The sequence below is a fragment of the Tympanuchus pallidicinctus genome, unplaced genomic scaffold (assembly GCF_026119805.1).
Source record: "Tympanuchus pallidicinctus isolate F22 unplaced genomic scaffold, pur_lepc_1.0 scaffold30, whole genome shotgun sequence".
Taxonomy (NCBI): domain Eukaryota; kingdom Metazoa; phylum Chordata; class Aves; order Galliformes; family Phasianidae; genus Tympanuchus; species Tympanuchus pallidicinctus.
This window is the reverse complement of record NW_026294748.1, coordinates 1168377-1187739: the sequence shown is the minus strand read 5'-3', so window position 1 is coordinate 1187739 and position 19363 is coordinate 1168377. Positions and strand designations below refer to the sequence as shown.

General features: G+C 48.6%; 1 protein-coding gene across 4 annotated transcripts in view; it reads right to left on the bottom strand.

The window, feature by feature from the left end:
• Positions 1-19363, bottom strand: part of SIK3 (SIK family kinase 3) — a 72173-nt gene that overhangs the window by 8831 nt on the left and 43979 nt on the right. The window contains exons 5-19 of one of the 4 annotated variants that reach the window (XM_052697166.1): positions 14315-14439; positions 13875-13998; positions 12379-12497; positions 11937-12047; positions 11638-11781; positions 10998-11075; positions 10777-10886; positions 9959-10112; positions 9314-9469; positions 8743-8813; positions 5265-5408; positions 2532-2682; positions 1769-1894; positions 1380-1465; positions 483-592 (exon numbers count right to left, since the gene is read on the bottom strand). In XM_052697166.1, coding sequence (XP_052553126.1) covers positions 483-592; positions 1380-1465; positions 1769-1894; positions 2532-2682; positions 5265-5408; positions 8743-8813; positions 9314-9469; positions 9959-10112; positions 10777-10886; positions 10998-11075; positions 11638-11781; positions 11937-12047; positions 12379-12497; positions 13875-13998; positions 14315-14439 — 1809 coding nt within the window. Of the gene's footprint in view, positions 1-482; positions 593-1379; positions 1466-1768; positions 1895-2531; positions 2683-5264; positions 5409-8742; positions 8814-9313; positions 9470-9958; positions 10113-10776; positions 10887-10997; positions 11079-11637; positions 11782-11936; positions 12048-12378; positions 12498-13874; positions 13999-14314; positions 14440-19363 lie in introns of all 4 variants that reach the window. The other 3 variants (XM_052697164.1, XM_052697167.1, XM_052697165.1) reach the window with 3 other exon arrangements.

Sequence of the window (19363 nt, the reverse complement as noted above, 5' to 3'; positions counted from 1 at the left end):
AGACTCTCAGCACCCACATCAGCCCAGGGCAAGGCTCAGGAGAGAGCAGCACGCAGAGCCCCAGGACGCGCAGCAAGGAGAGCCCTACTCCTGGCAACTCTGACAGGCTGCGTCAGGGTGCAAGGGTCAAGCTAGAGCCTCTTGCATAGAAAGAGAAACAAAGCACAGCTCACAGTGATTTGTATCAACCCAAGACTATCAGCCCTTCCTCCCCACCCCCGGGAGTGATAAGTAAGGATCTCATGACAAGAAACGTATCAACACGTTCCAGCTGGCAGATCCTCGCGCGCTCTCGATAACAGCAGCCCTTGCTGCCAGATGGAGAATCTTTTACATCATCAGCAAACTGCACGAGGATCTGAGCACAGGGGGGACCGAAGCCCCCAGCTCCCCCACGCACTGTTTTCCCGGAGGCTGGATAGCAGCACACGGCTCTGCTGCCCCGAGGAGCACAGATGGCTCAGGCAACTGTCAGCACTCACCGTGGGGCTGCAGCACGCTGCTGCTCACAGGAGGTGGGCTGCTGTTTGGTTGCCTGAAGAGGTGGTTATTGGGGTGATTTGGGGGCGGGCTGGATGGCTGAATCCGTAACCTGCGCAGGGAAACAAGCACCTTTTCATCACACATGCACCTCATTAAGACACTTTTTCAGCTGTGAGAGCTGACGCCAAACGCTGTATTTTTGTTGTAAGACAAACACTGTGAAGCCCATGCTTGGGATCCCAAACTCTTTGCAGCTTGCCTTCTATTTTGAGAGCCATGCTTAAAACATGTAAGTAACGAGCGTAACCTGGTGGCTAGAACAAAAATCCTGGGAAGAGAACATCACAAGCTTTCTTCCTGACTCACTGTGGCCTGCAAGAAAACCAACCTTCCTTTTCCTTCCTTTTCCTTCCTTTTCCTTCCTTTTCCTTCCTTTTCCTTCCTTCTTTCTTTCCTTCCTTCCTTCCTTCCTCCCTTCCTTCCTTCCTTCCCAGAATTCAGCCTGCCTCATTTCCAAGTCAGGGGTGATTAAAACAAGGACTGTCACCTAACACAAAGTCTGAAGAGATGTGAGAAGCCCAGGAACACCTCTGAGCAGTAATCATGAGAGAAATTAGCTTAATGAAGGTAACGCATTTTCAAGCTGGTCAAAAGGCAAAATTCTCTGTCATCTGTTCAAAGCAGATTTGTGCCTTTGAATCACATTTCTCTAATTCCAGAATTCTTTCAGAGAGGATCCAACAAAAAGGACCGTGCACATTCACCTGTGAACTGCCTCAGCCATTCTTATTTTACACACCTCCAGCCTGGCCCTGGACTCTAAGTATGTTAGCTCATCCTTGGGTCAGGCAGAGTAAATCCCACCCCCCAGAGCTTTGCTAAAGCCATTTCTTTACCTCTGAAGCTGGTGAGTGAGCAGAGCTGGCTGGTTTTCACATTGAGCTTGCAAGGGTGGAGAAGGCTGAGGTGGCCGGATACAGTCCTGAACCAGGCATCAGAAAACAAAAAGTGTTTGTGATCAGTACTGTGTCAAGTAATACAGTTAGGACGTGGTGAAGAGTGAAGTGGGACATATCCACATTCTCCAAACACTTGGTCCCTGACTGCAGCTCTCACTGTCACAGCAGCAAACACCACGGCTGAAGTCCTTCAGGCTCACTCCTCGTTAAGAAAGCTGAGCAACCTACATCTCCTCAATCTCACGTGGACCTGCTCTGTAGTTTTATCTGCAGCCATTCTGAAAACACAGCTAAGACATCAGAAAGTCTACCTCAGGCTCTAATACCTGGATCTGCTGATGAAGAATCTGATGGTGCTGCTCTTGCTGGTACAGCATGTGTTGCTGCTGTGTCTTCTCCAGTGTCCTCTCATCCATGTGCCCACCATACATCTTCTGAAGCTGTTCACATTCCTGTAACGAGTCCAACACGCCCTAGAAGTGACCGTTTGGTTCACGCTTATGGGACAAAAAGGCACTCTGCTACATGAGAAATCCAGTAAAGAAAGTCTAATTTAATTTGATGGAATTGGGTGTGCAACAATACGGCTAGCTCAAGCCTTAGATAACAGAGGAGAAACTGTGCACAAGCTCAAGCTGGCAGCATTGCATTCCCTTAAAAAATGCACGCACGAAGCTGTAATAATGATAACTTCAAGGTGAAAAGAGCATCTCATATTTCCACTCTATTGCAAGGTGAAAGTCCTGCCCTGATGCCAAATCCAGCTCAAGCCATGATAAGACATGCATTGGTTGCACACGGGATAGCATGCAATATTACTCCCAGTTCTAGCAGTATGAACTGCCCTTTTCCCAGGCATTCTGGAACAGCACCAAATCTTTGCTGCCCCAGGAAGTGTGGGAGAGCAGCAGACGCAGTTTGGCAGTGCTGATGTGACCACAGAGGCCACATGTGGGCACAGCACCTGCATTTTTTCCCTAGGAAGAGAGGAGCGGAAGCCCCCAAAGCTCCCAGATTGCAGTTGAGCAGCACGTACATTTAGAGGGCATTCTGCAGGGTTTGCTGCCTTAAGTCCCCCACCCCTCTCACCTGCTGAAGCTGTTTGATGCTACTGTTATTGCCCATCTTCTCCAGGTGGGCTTTGAAAGCCTGGATGCTGGCAGCACCGTCAGAGAAACGCCGAACCGGGGAGAAGCGTTCGGTGGGGAGGTGCAGAGTATTGGAGTCCTTGTAAATAGAACTGAACACATGGGGAAGTGGGTTAGTGATGCCAGATAAAAAACAAGCTGCGGTACAGAGGCACTTGATTTAAACCAGCCACGCCAAGTTCTACCTGTCCACTCACCCAGAATAAACCGTGTTTTAGATCAAGAAATAAGGTGCCATCAGTACCATGAAGAGGAAGCAAGATTACTGAGTATCCTCAGCAGCTGGGCAGATAAACATGATTCAAGGTTGAACATGATTCAAGGTTGAACATGATTCAAGGTTGAACATGATTCAGCCACAAATCAGATCAGAGACGGGCAGCAACTCGTCCACCCAAAGGCAACTTTGAAGAGCAGACACAGCTAGAACCAAGGCAACTGTGCCCGAAGAATTGCACACATTTCCATTTGCAGTGAGATTTCTTCTTCACCAGGGGGAGCCAGAATAGGACTTTTTTGGGGAGCTGGATTCTGCCAAAGCTGGGGCTCCCTGTTGTCAGAGTTAAGCACTGAGCTCCTGCCTGCACTGGGATGAAATCTCAGCACCTGTGACAGCCTGGCACTAAATTCAACAGTATCCCAGCTGCTTTCATGTCGATACGAACCTCAGCTGCATTACTGCAGGCTAGTCAAAGTCTTAGCTACTGCTCATACTGCTCTTCGTGCTGCTGTGCATATTGATTGCTCTTTGCTGAAGTCTGTTCTAAGAAGAATGATTTCTCCTAAGCGAAATCATTCCTGAGCCCCATTCCTGGGGCTCCCCCTTATCAGAACATGACTGTGCTGGAATGCTACCAGCACCCTGGGGTCAGGTCTTGTCCCTTAGCAGGACGTAAATCAGTTTCTATAGACTTCACATGACTTCCTCCCATGGACAGAGCTATGTCACTCCCTTTTGATACCATCCCATCCATTATCCTGATCCGTTCCACCTCCTGTTGTACCAATGCAAAGCGGAAACCACAGGTAAAAATGACACACATGGCCAAGGCAGACCAGTGCTGGCTGCTGTACTTCAATCCGCTTTCAGATACTAAGTTATCATGACCAAAATGGGTGCTCTATATAAAGAAGATGGCTTAAAATATGTGAAGTGCTAAAATAAAACCCACCAGCTGTTCAACAGCCACGGTCTAGTTATATGATGACACGAGTGCTAATGGTTTCTGTGCTGTGTGTGTGTCTCAGACATGACTGTGGGGAGTCTGTTTAGGCCACAGTCAGATGAAGTTTCCATGATTCCTTGGGTCAAATGCGAGGCAGGCTCACAGCACACTACAACCCATGGGTGGAATGAACAGAATGAACAAAACAGCCTCAGGACCGTGAGGCAGAGGTGATACCAACATACTGACACAGGGTGTTTTAACAATTCCTCAAAAAAAAAAATAAGTCAGTTCCTGCAGTGCGTGAGTGACGCAGCTTACCTTCACAATTTGAAGCAGTCCTTAAAGTAGGACACAGCACGTTCTGGTTGTTTTGCAAGCTGCACTTCTCTTCCTATTAAGGTTTTCTTGTGACCCCAGAAATCTCTCCCCCTCCTGCTCTTCCCATCCCCCAAGCACCTCTAAGGGAGTAACTTCAGGGTGTAGAGGTGCTTATCTTGGCTGTCTAGAGTTCCAGCGTGGCACTGACACTGGCTCAGTCTGCTCAGAGTTCACCTGTCTCTGCTGATTACATCAGTGCTCAGCTCAGCAGGTATCTGGCTACAATAAAAAGCACTTTGTCAAGCTCGCCAGCATGAGCTGGCTGAAAGATTTAATGCAAATCTAGCCTGGTAGGCAACTGTTTCCTCAACAGTCGAGACCAACAGGCAGCAAACTCTGTACTTTGCAGCTGGTTTGCACTCTTGGCACTGAGAGGTTCAGAACGCAGGTTTTAAGCTCTCTCTGTGGCATTAGTGTTTACAGTGTGCTTCTGTGCCAAGGACTCTGTGTCAAATTAACGCTTCTCGCAATTAGGAATGACCTACTCAAACATTTGGAGTGTGCTTAGACACCATCTGCAGCAGTTCCCTCTTTTCCACTGCAATTTTTCTTCCCACTCAAGCTTCCCTTCCCCATATCCTTCTCCTCAGGGGTTAAAGATGGGAAATAAAATGGCTCTCCAGGAGCTTTGCAAAGAGACTTTGCAGTCAAAACAAACAACTCTGGTGCAGAACAGTGAGGATTTTAAGCTGTGGCATAGATAATTTTTGGTGCAGTCTTGCCCTCGCATCTGACTCCAAAATGTTCCAGAGAAAATCTACTACCTACTGCTAACTTGACACCTACCAATAAAACAGAGAAAGCTCTCTAAAATGAACAGATTATTCTCAACCCTGCAGTGATGGCAGCCATTCTGGCAAACCATCTCCTGCCACAAAAACAGGACCAGAGGGGACAAGCCAGCTGACTGCTGCCCCAGCACTGCCTGCAGCTGCAGGCACAGAGCCCACGCCAGCGCACAACTCCAGCGTGGTCGGACACGTCTGCCCTGGGGATCTGCTCCTGCTGCTTCCTCCTCCTCCTCACCCCTCCCTGCCAAGCGGGATGTCTTCAGTGCTCCATTCCAGGTGACATCTGAGCAGGTTTTCTGGCGCAAAGCTGCCCGAAGGGCCGGTGTCATTACTCACCGGTGCTGATCGGGTACCAGGTGTGGAGCCCAAGCCCGGGGTCGGAAGGACTGCTGTCCTAGCTGCCTCTGCAAGTCTGGAGGGATTTCAGCTGTAGGGTTGGTCATTGCCAGAGTGTGCCTTTTTGACCTATTTGCCAAGTATCTGCAACAAGCAGGAGCACATTTTATAAGAGACTGATGGATGATACTCCAAAAACAGGGAGTGTTAGATAATCCAGAGTAAAGGTGAAGGAAGAATGCTGCTGCAGTGCTCAGAACTGACTGGGGGCTGAGTGACGCCCGGGGAGAAGCACAGCATGGACATGCTGCCCACGCCTGTCAGATCAGGAGGCCTTCAGTGCTTAGGGGACAAGGGGACAAGCGTGGTTTCAGCTGCTTGCGTGCCAACGCTGTTCTCAGAAGGAAAGAGAAGCCATTTGCTTTTCCCATCAGGAAAGCCACGTTTTGTCTCCAGGGAAATGCCGGTTTATTCCCTGGGGAACACACGGCGACCTGCTGCTTTCAGCATGGATTCACTCCACTGCAGCAGGTCTGCTTCCCCCTCACGAGGCCCCACTGAGGCACAGAGGGATCTGCCGTGCTCATGGAGTCACACACAGTCTTAGCAAGGAACACAAGGGGCACAGTGCAGAGGCTGCTCAGCTTCCCCCTCTCAGCTGCCCTTTGCACTTCAGACCGGACCCGTCACACCCTGGGCTCGAGCAGAGGCCAGCACAGCACAGAGCACCACTGGAGATCAGGGTGAGGAGAGCTCTGGCCACGCCACGACAGGGCAGGCAGTGCAGCACCACCCAGCCCGGTCACAGTGCGCCACCTAGGCCCGATCCTGTTTTGCAGAGCTGGAAATCACCCAGCAATGCACTGGGCAAGGACAGCTGGGGGGGTGAGCAGCACAGCTCCTGCTCCGGGGTCGCAGCCCTAGCACTGAGCATGCCTCTTGCACCACAGCTCAGCATCGGTGGCTTAAGCTGAGCTGCCCTCTGCATTGGAATGAGCACCTTCCATCTCTTCCAAACCCTCAAAGAGTGGGGGAGCATGCAGAGCAAAACTACGAAGCTCTGCCTCAGCCAGGATGTCAGCGAGGGCTGCGCGGTGCTGACGGCTGTGCCCTGCTGGACTTGCAGTGAGCAGCAGCAGCGATGCCTGGGGACCAGCTGGGGGCACAGGGCCAGAAGAGATAACAGAGCACAGACCCAGAATGCCTCGGCCTGTGATGAGCACCAGGGCAGCACTCTGCCCACTCAAGGACAGGCAGGTGAATGGCCGCTTATGAACTCAACTATTTCTGCTCTTGGGAACCAGCAGCAATAAGGCGGCTGTGGCAAAGAGCACCTGGCCAACGACACAAGAGCTACAAAAAGGGGGATTCTCACCTTTGTTTTTTAACCTCTGCAAATGCAGCTTCATCTTGTAAAGCAGAGGAAAGCAACAAGCAAAAAAAAAAAAAAAACAACCAACAAAAACGTTGCCTTCTCCAAAATCAGCCTTTGCCAGCTACTAAAGCCACTTAGGCAGAAGGCAGCAAGTTAACAGAATGAAGAGTGCTTAGCATTGTGGTAACTTGCCAAAGTCTGTGCCATTAGCTGTTTAAGAATCATTTGATGGAGACAGGGAAAGTTTCCCAAAGAGCTTTACAGTTGTGGTTTGCTAAGATCATTTTATTTCAGACCTCCAGGGAACAATCCAATCATGAGCTATAACAGTGTTTCTGGTGGAAGAAAGTTTCCCAAAGCTCAAAGGAGTTGTGGCTGTTCCCTGGAGCAGAGAAAAGTATGCATACTGTTTTCAAGGTCAGATTAAGAAGGGCAAAAAATTGTCCGCTGGTGGCTGCATGCAGCGTTGGAAACACTGTTCTGAGAAGCTAAATATTTGTTACTGCTATTTACCCTTCTCTGATGACTAGCTACGTGTTGCAACATAACGGGGTGGAGAGCAAGTTAACGCACAATCTGGATGGGCCATCTGGTGGAAGAACAGGAGAGGGCTATGGACAACACAGCTGAGAGCAGCAAAGTGACCCGTGAGCGCAAGGAAATTGCTCTTCAGTGGGATTCAAACACCTCTGCAACTTGCATGGGAGTTTTACTGCCTTTCCAGTCGAGCTGGTTCTTAAACCACACAACTGCATACAGCTGCCAGCACAGACAGTTGGTGCTCCTGAGCCCTGCTGGGGAGGACAGTGTACAGTTAGGGTACAGCAGCTTGAAGGGGGCTGAATGCGGCCTGTAGGGTCTGTGCTCTTCACCTGCTCAACACCACGGCTTCTTTCACCATGCTGCCTGGGCAGGTGGATGAACAGCAGTGCATGAAGCTGGAAAACACTGCGAGAGTGAGCACAAAGATGAGGGTGGCAATGGACTGGAGTGTAAATCTGCACAGAAAACACAGGATGCGTTCTGTGGAAGGGCTGCGCTGCTTCTAAGGCAGAGCTGGAAGCAGGTTCCTTCGCATGGACCAGCCCTGACATCCTTCTAAGCTCCGGGAGGCAAAAGGGGAATCAGCACACACTGCACAACCCATCGCTACACGCAGCACTGCTTGAATCCTCTGAAGCGACAAGAGCTGGCAAGGCTCTGGGGCACGAGCTCTGCCCCTCCCAGAGTTTCTGCCTGCAACCAACCCTCATCTGAATCATTCACCCAAGCGTAGCCCCAGAAGAAATGTTGTCTTACTTGAGGTGATGGCCTGCACAAACTCGGGGAAATCCAGAAATCTTTTCAAGTTTGAGGTAAGAGACAGGAGCACTCCATCACCACACCCAAAACACAGTGCACCAGCTGGTTAGCACAGAAGAAACTACACAAAAGCTACTGAGAAATGTTAGCGAGGAAATGGTTAGTGTTTTCATGGATTGAGGAAGTACAAGCGTGTTCTACCCGCTTCCCAGTACGCATCTGGAGCAGACAAAGAGAACAACAGTTTCCAAACTAATGTCTGATAGTTCTTTTCTTATTGGAGCAGACTACTCTAAGGCCCACTGCTAAAATTAGAAGCCAAGAGGTACTTGTATTTTCAGCAAGCTCACTTTGTCTAAGGCATCAGAGTTGGATGTTTACTGCATGTCTTGATACAAAAGCTGCATTTACACCCAAGGCCACAGATGAGATCTTCCTACCTCCATCACTCAGCAGGGAGGGGTGAATCACTTAGCACTCATTTTGCAGGTTAGTGTGGATTGCATGCTGGTGCACACTAAGCAAAGGAGTTTAGCAGTTCCAGAGTTTCTAGAGAACCTACTGCTTTAACAGCTTACAGAATTTCAGGGGAAATCCAGTTTTGTAAGCACCTAGTAGCGTCAGAGGAGTAATTGCCTGCAGTAATCAACACCCACAAGAATAAGAGAAGTGTTAAGCCTTCATTGTAATTAACACTGCTGCCTGTGATGAGGTTGCTCGTGCCTTAATTCGGTAGTAGAACGCCACAGGGTGAGCCTCTTTGAGGGTAATAAGGGTAAACATTAACAGACTGGGGGTTACCTCTGCACAGCTTCCTGATCTGGCTCCCCATCAGAGCTCTCCTCGTCCACAGGAGTGACAGCTGGGACGGCCTGCAGGGAGAAGAGAAGCCATGGGCTCCAGAAGGCAGCCAACGTGGTCCCATCCGCACAGCAGACACCTGGCCTTCCCAAACTGGCTTCCACAAGGACACATGCCAGCTATGGGGCACTCAGCCAAGAACCCCTTCCCACATTCCTTCCCCCATACAGAACTGCCTGCGCAAGGCTGCTGCTTCTTTTGGTACTAGCAGGAAAATCCATCCATGCAGCTACATCAAGGAAGAAAGAATATGCATTAAAAGCAAGATTGACATTTTAGTTTTCTCTCTATTAGAAAATCAACTGTAGTAAAAAGTTCACAAACCCTCTGCCAGTTCCAAAGAGCAGTACCTTCTCAGCTTCTAGGGATCCTTTGGGCAGCAAGCAGGCACGATCCCTGCTGCACTTCCATGAGTTCTACAGCCCGAGTCTACCACCCCTGTCAAGTCTGCCTCCAGGAAAACGTATTTTTAAGCACACCACCAATTCTGTTCTTTCCTCTGGCTACTTACTGGAGTCATAGTGACGAGTGGAGATGGACCTCGAGGCCGTTTCAGCAGTTGCTGTGCATGCAACTGGATGTTAGCTCCACCGTCGGATGCTCTCCGCCCCAGAGGGCCCATGCCATTCAACAGCTGCAGAGTGGGGGGCTGCAGCAGGGACTGCTCCTGGGAAGCAAACACAGTGCAGTTACCAATCGAGTACCAGATCCTTCCAGTACCTGAGCCCCGAGGCCACAGACTGGGATATCAGCATGAGAGAAGACGAGCATTCTGGGCTTCAGGAGAAATGAGGAATTTTTGGTATCTCCAAGCCGAAGTGGGGCAGACAGAGACACTGTCAGAGGAGAAGCTGTGTTTAACTCCCCGTTTCCCAGCATTCTGCTTTAGTTACCTGGCAGGCTGCCATCTGCACCTCCAAAACCAGGCAGCAAAATCCTCTCTCTTTCCAGCCCATTCATGAATTTCATATTGCACTGTTCTTTCATTCTTAGTTTAAGTAACCAGCCAGAATCACACCTCAAGCAGCAGCAAGATTGTAATTCGTGAAGTCCAAGGAATTGACAGACAGAGGGAGGGCAAGCACAAGCACAAACGCACAGCCACACACTTGCTGGTGTGGTACAGGCTGCAGGGGGCACACGCGTGGGTCAGTACCTTGTACTCCAGCTGACCCGTGGGCTGCAGGTTCTGCCTAGGCAGCACATTGTGCATGAAGTTCACATTTGGGGTCACCTGCAGGAATGGAGCCTGAGGAGTGACACGAGGGAAGCCAGGCAGGAGCTTCTGCAGATCTTCCATGACCTCCGTCCTGTGCAATCACATTTACAGACAGGTGACTTAGCAACGATGCGTGGAGAACCACCCATGGGCTCAGTACATTCAGCTTCCCTCCACAGAACAAGTTTGTTATTGCACTGGAAAATGGTCACAGAGAGTAACCAGGCCACTTTTCAGTTTTCATCAGCCCTTTCTTTTCCCCCCTCTAGGTTAAATTTTTCCAGCATTTGCTCTTTGTATTAACCTTGAAAGCACTTATCACAAAGACTCCAGCTGGGACGCGATAACAGTGCAGCATAGGTGAGAAATTAACTTGCATAATGGTCAACACAGCTACAGTCAAGGAGGAAAGAAGATCCTCATCTCCAGCTCAAATTCTAACCAAGCTGTGTGATGGGACTAGGATGTTTTAATACTTTCTGCATTTAAGATACTTTTGTTAAGGGTTCACCCTGAAGTTCTTTCCCCATCTAGCAACAATTGAGCGTGCAGGAATACCTCCAAGCCACTCACACCAGGAGCAAAAAAACCAAAGGTTTGACACTAGCTGTGATACAGATACACCCATCCCCGCCTGTTACTACGAGACCACAGAGAGCTAAAAATGCACTGCCCCAAATTCTACCTAAGAGAGGGTTTACAAATAGGAAAAGTGCCCTTAATCCTCCATTGAGGAGGTAGAGTCCAGCACCAACCGTGGGTCAGCAACTCCGACCGTGTGCCTTCGCATTGAGAGGTAACGGACCAGAGCCTCAGGTGAGGGTTCTTCCCCTTCATCGCTGTCCAAGTTCATCGTTCCGTCAGTCTGGGCAGCAAAACACGGGAGATGGTGAAACACAACGTGAGGATCAATCAAAAGGCTTCAATGCAAGTCTCGGAAAAGAACCTGCAGAGGCCATCAAGGAGGGTGCCTCACCTCCACAATTTGGTTTTCAGGGTTGATGAGCTGGACTTGTGGCACGTTGATGTTCATGGTATTGCCTGCCTGTTCTGTCTGCTGATCAGAAGGATCAAAAATCAGTAGACAAGAAACTAGCATCTCTTACAACCCCTTTATAATCATGCTTGGACTAGCACCAACGAACAGACTTAACCACTTGGGAAGAGAGATTACCCTGGAGCTGCTGAAAGTGTTCTTAATTCTTAAGGGATTGCCTCGTTTTCCCTCCCTCTCCTCAATTCTGCTCAGGCAGGGCTAGCATCTCTCCTCCTCCTCTTACGACCTGGCCTCTCCTAAAGCAAATACTCATTTCTTGGATAGTATCTCAAGTTGAGCATCATGCAGTGGTCACGGTCTGTAAACTTTATTTCCCATCCTGTAAACCTCACGTTACTTTTTCTGTCACAAGGTTAACTAAGGCTAGACTTTGTCTGAAGAATATTTGGTAAATCCACAGTCACAATTACAGAACCCAAAATACACACAAGGTTCTCATACACAGCAGATCTTTGTGCTCTTGGCACAATGAGAACACTCGCAATGAAGTCTAAGCTTAACAGGTAAGGGTCTGTCTGGCCTTCCAAGGCTGAAAGAGCATTATAGAAGCAGGATCTACCTGGATGTTAGCAGAGGTGGGGAAGGTGACTGTCCGTGGTATGCTTGGAGACGGGGCAATGCGCAGATTCTTGTGCCTCTTCAGACGGTCACAGAGCAAGCTGTAGATTGCACTGTAGTGATCATAAGCATCAGCTCTTAATGACTAGAAGAAGAAGAGGAAGAAGTGATCAATTCTTTCCATCAAGCAGCAAAACGAGCTCCACGCTGTGCTCAGTTACCAGACACGATTAGCAACAAACAGCTATTTGTTATCCTGCTGCAAGAGGCAGCACCCAGTGGTCAGCTGCAGAGCGTTACCTGAATTGTGCGTTCCTTGTCCAGCCCCATTTCTGCCATTGCTAACAACACATCCTCGTTCAGTGGCTCCATCTGCCTCTCTGTCTTCAGGTGCTGACACTCTGCTATCAGCTGTAAGAGCAAAGATACAGACTTCAGAGCTTACATTCCCAAAGGCACAGAGATGAGTCACAGCGTTCCGAAGAACCAATTCACAAGGCTCAGACTGCAAGCTGGCACGAGCTTCGAAGGCTGATGGTACATCAGTTCAAAGGGGAAAAAATATCAAGTAATCAGAGTCAAAGGATGATATGGAAAGCAAGACAAGGGGGACACAGACAAAATGGGAAGGCAGTACACCAGAGCTTGGAACAAGAGTTCCCAAGCAGCTGAAACGAATACCGTGGCAGTCCTGAATGCATTGAACAAGTCCCACTCACACTGGCTCACTTCAGCTTCTCACCCTATCAAACTCTGCATCGGCTTCCCCAAGCTTCATCCACTTGTGCTTGCAGATCTGGTCCATCGAGAGCCGCTTACTCGGGTCCAAGACCAGCATGTGGCGGATCAGATGTTCACATTCTGCAAGGGAACAGACTGCTGAGTAACCACAGTGAGGAACAAGACTTCTGCAGCAGGCAGCCTTGTGCCACAAGATCAGGAGCGAGCCTTTCCCTCAGAGCAACTTCTCTGTAGGAAGTCAAAAGCAGCAAAAATACTGCTTCCCCTTCTGGACCTCACACCCATTCCACACCACTTAGCTGCAGGAATTTGATGCCGTACGTAGGCAGCAGAGGGGACAAGAGAACACAGCCTCCCCCAGATAGAATGAAAGTGTGATACTCAAAGGGATTGTATTTGTCAATGAATACCCACAGCTTTCTAGCTAAGTACTGGTCTAAATCAGTCATCACAGGAATAAAAGCCTCTCTCAAGACACCTCAGTAGCTGCTGCCACCCCAGCACAGGAGCATCTCTCCATTTTGAAGCTGCAAAGAGCAATGGCAGCATCGGCTCTCAGTGCCAAGCTCCCAGTGCAGCCCCTATAGATGAGATCATCCTAACTCAGAGCCTGTTTCTACTGGCTGTACAGTTTTCCAAATCTGATCTGAAACCACTTTCGGAGCAAATTTTTACTGCCAATACAGACATAAGTCAGCATGCTTCCTTTACACTTACCTCATTCAGGATTTCCCCACGCTAGGGAGGAAGGCAGCCAGGCCACAGTACGCTTGTGCTGTCTGCCAGCACCCCTAGGTGGCATGCTGTCACCCTGTCCCTGCTTGCCTTGCCCTGCACCATCCAAGGGATGCAACCAACTTGTGGGGCTGAAGGGCAAAACACAGCTGCCAGGGCTTGGGCTCCTGCAGGAACACCTCTCCCAGGCAGCTGCCACAGTGAAACGTGCCTTTTTTGCCCTCCGTGAAATCTTCCACTCAAAGGTATCATAAATACGAGCTGCTCTTAAGTGAGCTTGGTTTTATCCTACAATTATCACATCACGTTTTTCAGAAACAAGATTTATTACTCCAGCATTCAGAAACAGGACATGGACATTCACTTGTGGTGGGGCTACTGCAGGAAATGAATGTGCCATAATGCTGTAAAAAGCTTCTTGTCTAAAGCAGATACAGTGAAAGCTTCTATATTCCTACATCACTACTCCATTTTTAGCTTTCACACTTCCCCGAATTTACTAAGAATGTATCTTTGCTGATGTTCTGCTACAGCTTGCAGCTACGTACACATGGAAGTCAAGATTTTTAAGTAAGAACGTTCGAGTTTCTAAATTCTAGATTCAAAATTCGCTTTTGCTCCCATTACAACCTGCTATCCATCCAATATGCTTCCTGGCAAACCACTTACCTGACATCAATCAGCGGTACATTAAAATCTAAGTGTTTCCAAGAATCTGTAAGCAGAGATGTGACTCAAAGCACTGCAGGCACGCAGCCTTACCTGTGGACATGAAGAACGGAATGCGAAACTTCCCGCTGAGCACCCTGGCACGCAGATTCTGCAGCGTGCTCCCATCAAAGGGCAGAGCACCACAGACCAACACGTACAGCACCACGCCGAGACTCTGCGTCACACAAAGGGCAGTCAGCAACAAGCCGTGGTTCACAGCAATAAGCATTCTTTAAATGAAAAGATCAATAACAAAGAAAGAGCAAATCCTTGGAAAGGACCTTGTGACATCTCAGCCTTGGGCCAGCCTAGGTTCTCCTTTAAACTTCTGGCCTGACTCAAACTTCCTTCTGAGCCTTGCAGTGCACGGCTACACAAGCCAAGAGCCCAAGTATTTCTTTGGGCACCCTTCTTTTTTTCCTTTTCTTGTTCTAAGTACTCAAGAAGCAAAGCCAAAAATGAAATCCGAGTCGAAAAGGTTCATCACATACCCAAATGTCAACCTTGGGCCCATCGTATTCCTTCCCCTCGAAGAGCTCCGGGGCAGCATAGGGAGGACTCCCACACCACGTTTTTAGCAGCTGGCCGGGTGTGAAGATGTTACTGAACCCAAAGTCTGAAAGAACAAAGAGAACGGCTTGGTGGAACATGATCCAGCACAACTGCTGTAAACAAACGGTGTTTACATTATTTGCTGTGCCTAGTGAAGTCACACATAAGCCACATACAGGTCATATAAGTTATTCAGGACTGAGGGAGCTGGGCTTGTTCAGGCTGGATAAGAGAAGGTTGCAGGGTGACCTCAGTGCAGCCTTTCAGTACCTAAAGGGAGCCTACAAACAGGAGGGGAGCCAACTCTTTGGAAGGGTAGATAACAGCAGGACAAGGGGAAATGGTTTGAAGTTAAGGGAAGATTGAGGTTGGATTTCAAGGAGAAGTTCTTTAGTATGAGAGCAGTGAGGTGCTGGAACAGCTGCCCAGAGAGGCTGTGATGCCCCATCCACTCCTGGAGGCGTTCAAGGCCAGGTTGGATGGGGCCCTGGGCAGCCTGGGCTGGTATGAAATGGGGAGGTTGGTGGCCCTGCATGCAGCAGGGGGTTGGAGATTCGTGATCCAATCCAAGCCATTCTATGATTCTAAACCTGCTCCAAAACACCCTGAGTTGGGCCTGTTTCACATACTACAGCTATACTGCTTTTGCTTATGAGAGCACAAAGATGCAAAAGGTTTGCTCTTCACTTTTCAAACATGATTTCCACACCGGAGTTGAGAAATTAGTGATCAGACCAGCCAGGGATGCTGCAAGGTGAATGCTTTGGAAGGAGGCCTCCAGATTATATTCAAGAGACCACACATGCATCTAGGCACTAATTTCCAACCCTCAGCTCCTCCGATGACAAGTTTCACAGCTCCATTAGGACCAGGGCAGTTGCCAGAACAGAGTGCAGACAAAGGGAAAAAGAACTGCAAATCAAGTTATTTTCCAGAAAGCACTACATGGAACTGGAAACTTCAGTTCCGGTGGGCAGCTCTACCAACCAACTCAAGTCATTCACCCACAGCAAATAATAAATCCTGAAACAGAAATTAAAAGAAAGGTCTTAATCTTACAGGCAGTCAGCTGTAAGCTTATGTGGGCACTAAAGGCATTTTCTGCTAATTAACCTGCCACTCCTGGCACACAGCTGAGACTTGTGCTGGAGGAGCAAAGAAACGACTGTCTGCACTCAAGAGAGGTGTGCTTTTTCCTTATAAAAATAAGGAATCCTTTCTTTTCTTTTGGTCTCAGGTGAATAAAAGCAAATCCATGGTCAGAGAGGGGTTTCCATGTCCCATGGACAGGGCCCTAAAGCAGTTTCTATCAGGAGGAGCTATACCACAGCTATTTGCAGACTGCTTTGCCTGTTTTTTTTCTGCTACAAGTGTGCCAGCAGGAGGGCGAGTGACACTAATGCATGTGGATGGGGACCCACAGCAACAAGGACACATTTCAAAGCATTTCCCTTTGAGCAGCAGATCCTCATGGCAGAGAAATCCTGGAACAAAACAAGGCAAGCTGGAAATACTCTGCAAATTCAGACCAATCAAACCAAAACCCACCACAGCCAGAACTGATGGTACAGGTGCAGGAAGCAACAAAACGTTCATGAAGAGCTTCACGCTGTGTCTGATTTCATTGCTGTTCCTAACTGCAGCATTGCTGGAATAACGTGGAACTGACATGGCTCACCTGCCACCAGAACACAACATCCCTTTGTCCTCTCATTTCTTGAAATAAATACACACTCATCTTAAACATTCATCTCCATTTAGTCTGCTTGTTTCTCCTTACTGCCTTCTGCCCATGCTTCAGAAGATAAGGAACTCATCATGCGTTCCTCAGCCACCAATGAAGGTTTGCCCTCCTAAACCACAGAGAACTGCGAGTTTGCCCTACAACATTTGATGTCACTGCTGAAAGCAATTCAGCCATCACCTTTTGGACAAAGAAACCTTCCCACCAGCACCTACAGCTTCACAGAGCAAACCCTCCGTGCAGGGTGCTCAGCACTCCCAGCTGGTAGGCAATAAATGGCTGCTTCGTGCTCCTGCTCCTGCCTGCAGCCTCCGTTTCCCTGCATGATTTTCCATGACCTAATTCCAGGTGACTACTTTCCTCTCCTTCAGAGAACTTCAGCAGAAACCAGCGCAGCACCTCAGCACAGCTGGGTACAGCTGACTGCAGCAGGGCACAGTTGACACGACTGCCAACTCCAAGCCACCAGGTTACAGCCAGCTTGTCCTGCCATCCTCACAGGGGGCAAAACTCTCACAGAGAGGCTACTTGTGCTTGCAGAGACCCCCACAGAGCAGTGTGTTCCTTCTGAACCGTCTGGAGGACAGGCAACGTGGTGCAGACCTCTGCTCACAACAGAGCACAGTGACTGCAAAGACATTGCAGTATCAAAACCAGGAGGTTTTGACTGGAGGAAATGGGATAATCTCCATTTCCAAAGCACAAGGAAAAACAACTTCAGGCAGACAAATTTGAGGGACATAGCAGACAGCTGCACAATTGTCTTTTCCACCTCAGTAAGCTTTTGATTTACTGTCTCACTTTTACAGTGGGATTTTTAACAAGTGTCTGAGCTATGATCGCCAGAACAAGCAATAAAATCTGCAGCACTAAATTAATTTCCATCTCCTAGTGGCAAAGCATTGATAGTCAAGTTTATCTGTAAACTCGTGCAAGAACACACTGGGGTTTTGGTACTTCCCAATTCGGTGATATTTTGAACAAATTGTTCTGGTTTCCTTTTATTCATCCTTTTCTGCAGTGAGTGGACTTCACTCCTCTTCTGTGCTGGGTTGAAATTAGCCCCCAGATTCAGTTTTTTTCCACTGAAAGTGGGGAGGAGATGGTCAAGGAGCAGTTCTGCAGATGCCTCCTTTGGGAGGCAAGGATGCTGAAAGGTGCTGAAGCAGCAGCTCCTGGAAGCATCTGCTCCGGGATGGCAGAAAGGAAAGGTTCTGGTTGCAGGGAGCTGAGCTGACCCCTATGGGAGCTGTGGTCACGTCTGCTCCATGTGGAGCTTGGGGCTGGAAGCGTTCCTTTGGGAGCCACCAGTGTTCAATGAACTGCAGCCAAGTGAGGTGGAAATGCACACCTAAAGCTCCCCCACCCCACCAAGGTAGGGGGGAGGATTTGGAAACATCAAAGCAGCAGCAAAACAAACAAACAAACAAAAAAGCAACAAAAAAGAGTAAAAAAACAAAATCTCCCAAACCCCAAAGGAAACAGAGAGATTGAAATAAATGCTCTTACAAACAATGACAAGTCACCCCAGTCTAGAGACACAGCAAATCCAAACACTGCACAGCTGGGGAGCAGCCAGGTCCTTTTCCACAAACAGAGCAAAGGGAAAAGGGTGCTTATGGGGGACAAACTCAAATCTCCTGGTGATGCAATGCAGGGAAAATACCTAAAAGCCATCTCTGCACTGTAACACACAGGGTCCAGTCCCTCCCGTCACCCCAAAGCAGAGCCCAGGGAGCTGCTGCTGGGCTGTGCACGAGGACTTTTATCCTCTGAAGGCGAAGCAGCGAGCAGGCTCTTGCAAACGAATGCAAAGCAATGCATAGATCAGATTCCTGTCTGAAATCATATCCTAGGGAGGCCTGGGTATTTAGCAATAATCTCAACTCCTGGCTGAACTCTCTGACTGGGAGCACAAGGGAGCACAGTGCCAGCAGCTACTGACTCAGACTGCGAAGGTACACAGAAGCAAAGGCATCCATGGGAAAACGAGAACTGGGGTCACAGCGCTCATATTGTACTGTTTATGGAAAAGCTGCACAGTTACAATCAATCAATCAAAAAAAAAAAAGCCATGCTTCTCGTTACCACCAAGCAGAAGCAGCAGCATCTGCCTGCTTCTTTATTACAAGCTCAGCTCCTTAACTAACACTGAGTAAAAGTCACGCAGAGCTGCAAACGCAGGTGAAAAAGACCAACAGTGTTGTGCTAGGTAATCTGCATGGCAACCAGAAGGGTCTGAAAAATGAGAGCAGTTTGCCAAACAGAGCCCCCATCAGGCACGCTGGTTCAGCTGGTTGAAGCTACAGATATATTAAGTGTGTTATTGAAGAGGCCAGAGTTTGACAGCATTAACAGGCTTGGCAGCAAAAGCTTTGCTGATCCTCCACCCTGCAAAACAAGGTTCTGTACATGTCTGCAGTATTTATTCTGGAAGGTCGACAGTGAAAGCAATCACTTGCTATTGCTTCTTTTTTCTTTTTTTGCTCTTGAAACAATGGAAGCTCTGGTGTCAAGCTGCAATTGATGAGTTATAGGGACAAAACTTAATACTCGGAAAATCCTATACCATAAATCAGCTTTGCCAAGCTACTATTCAAATCTGCTCCATCTTCTTGCCAAGAAAAACACTGCCACTACCAGGGTGGGAAACACCTTCTGGAGACCATTCTGGGAGCAGAGATTTGGAAAGAAAATAGTTTCCACCTTCCCCAGATAAACAGCCTCCATGATTTTCAGGCACTCACTGAACTTGGTGTGCTCACATGGCCGTTCCTTTACGAAATGCAGCTGCACTCCCGTTTCTTCCAGGTTTAGCTTTCAAGTTGTTTTTTACCTCTCCCGTTTGCAGGGAACTCCTCCTCCCATCCACACAGATGAGATTTTACCCCTTGGACACACGATGGCCTCAGATCATGAGTGTTTGCACACAGCACATACTGTGCTGCTTACATACAGACCCTGAGCAGACTTTCTGCCATACCCAAGACTTCTGTATTAAGTTACAATCTTAGGCACCTCTGTTTTTTTAATTCATGTTACAAACCCTTGTAAAAGCTGACCAGCTCTCAGAGGAAGCCTGTTCAGACAGGGCGGGGGTAACAAAGTGCTTTCCAAAAACACTCTGATATCTGTTAGTCTCTAGTAGAATTAAACATAAGTATTGGCTGTTCCAGAGCAAAAGCCCACGAAATGAGATGACCAGGGCAGTACTAAATCCTCTTGTTTCAAGCAGTTACTACAC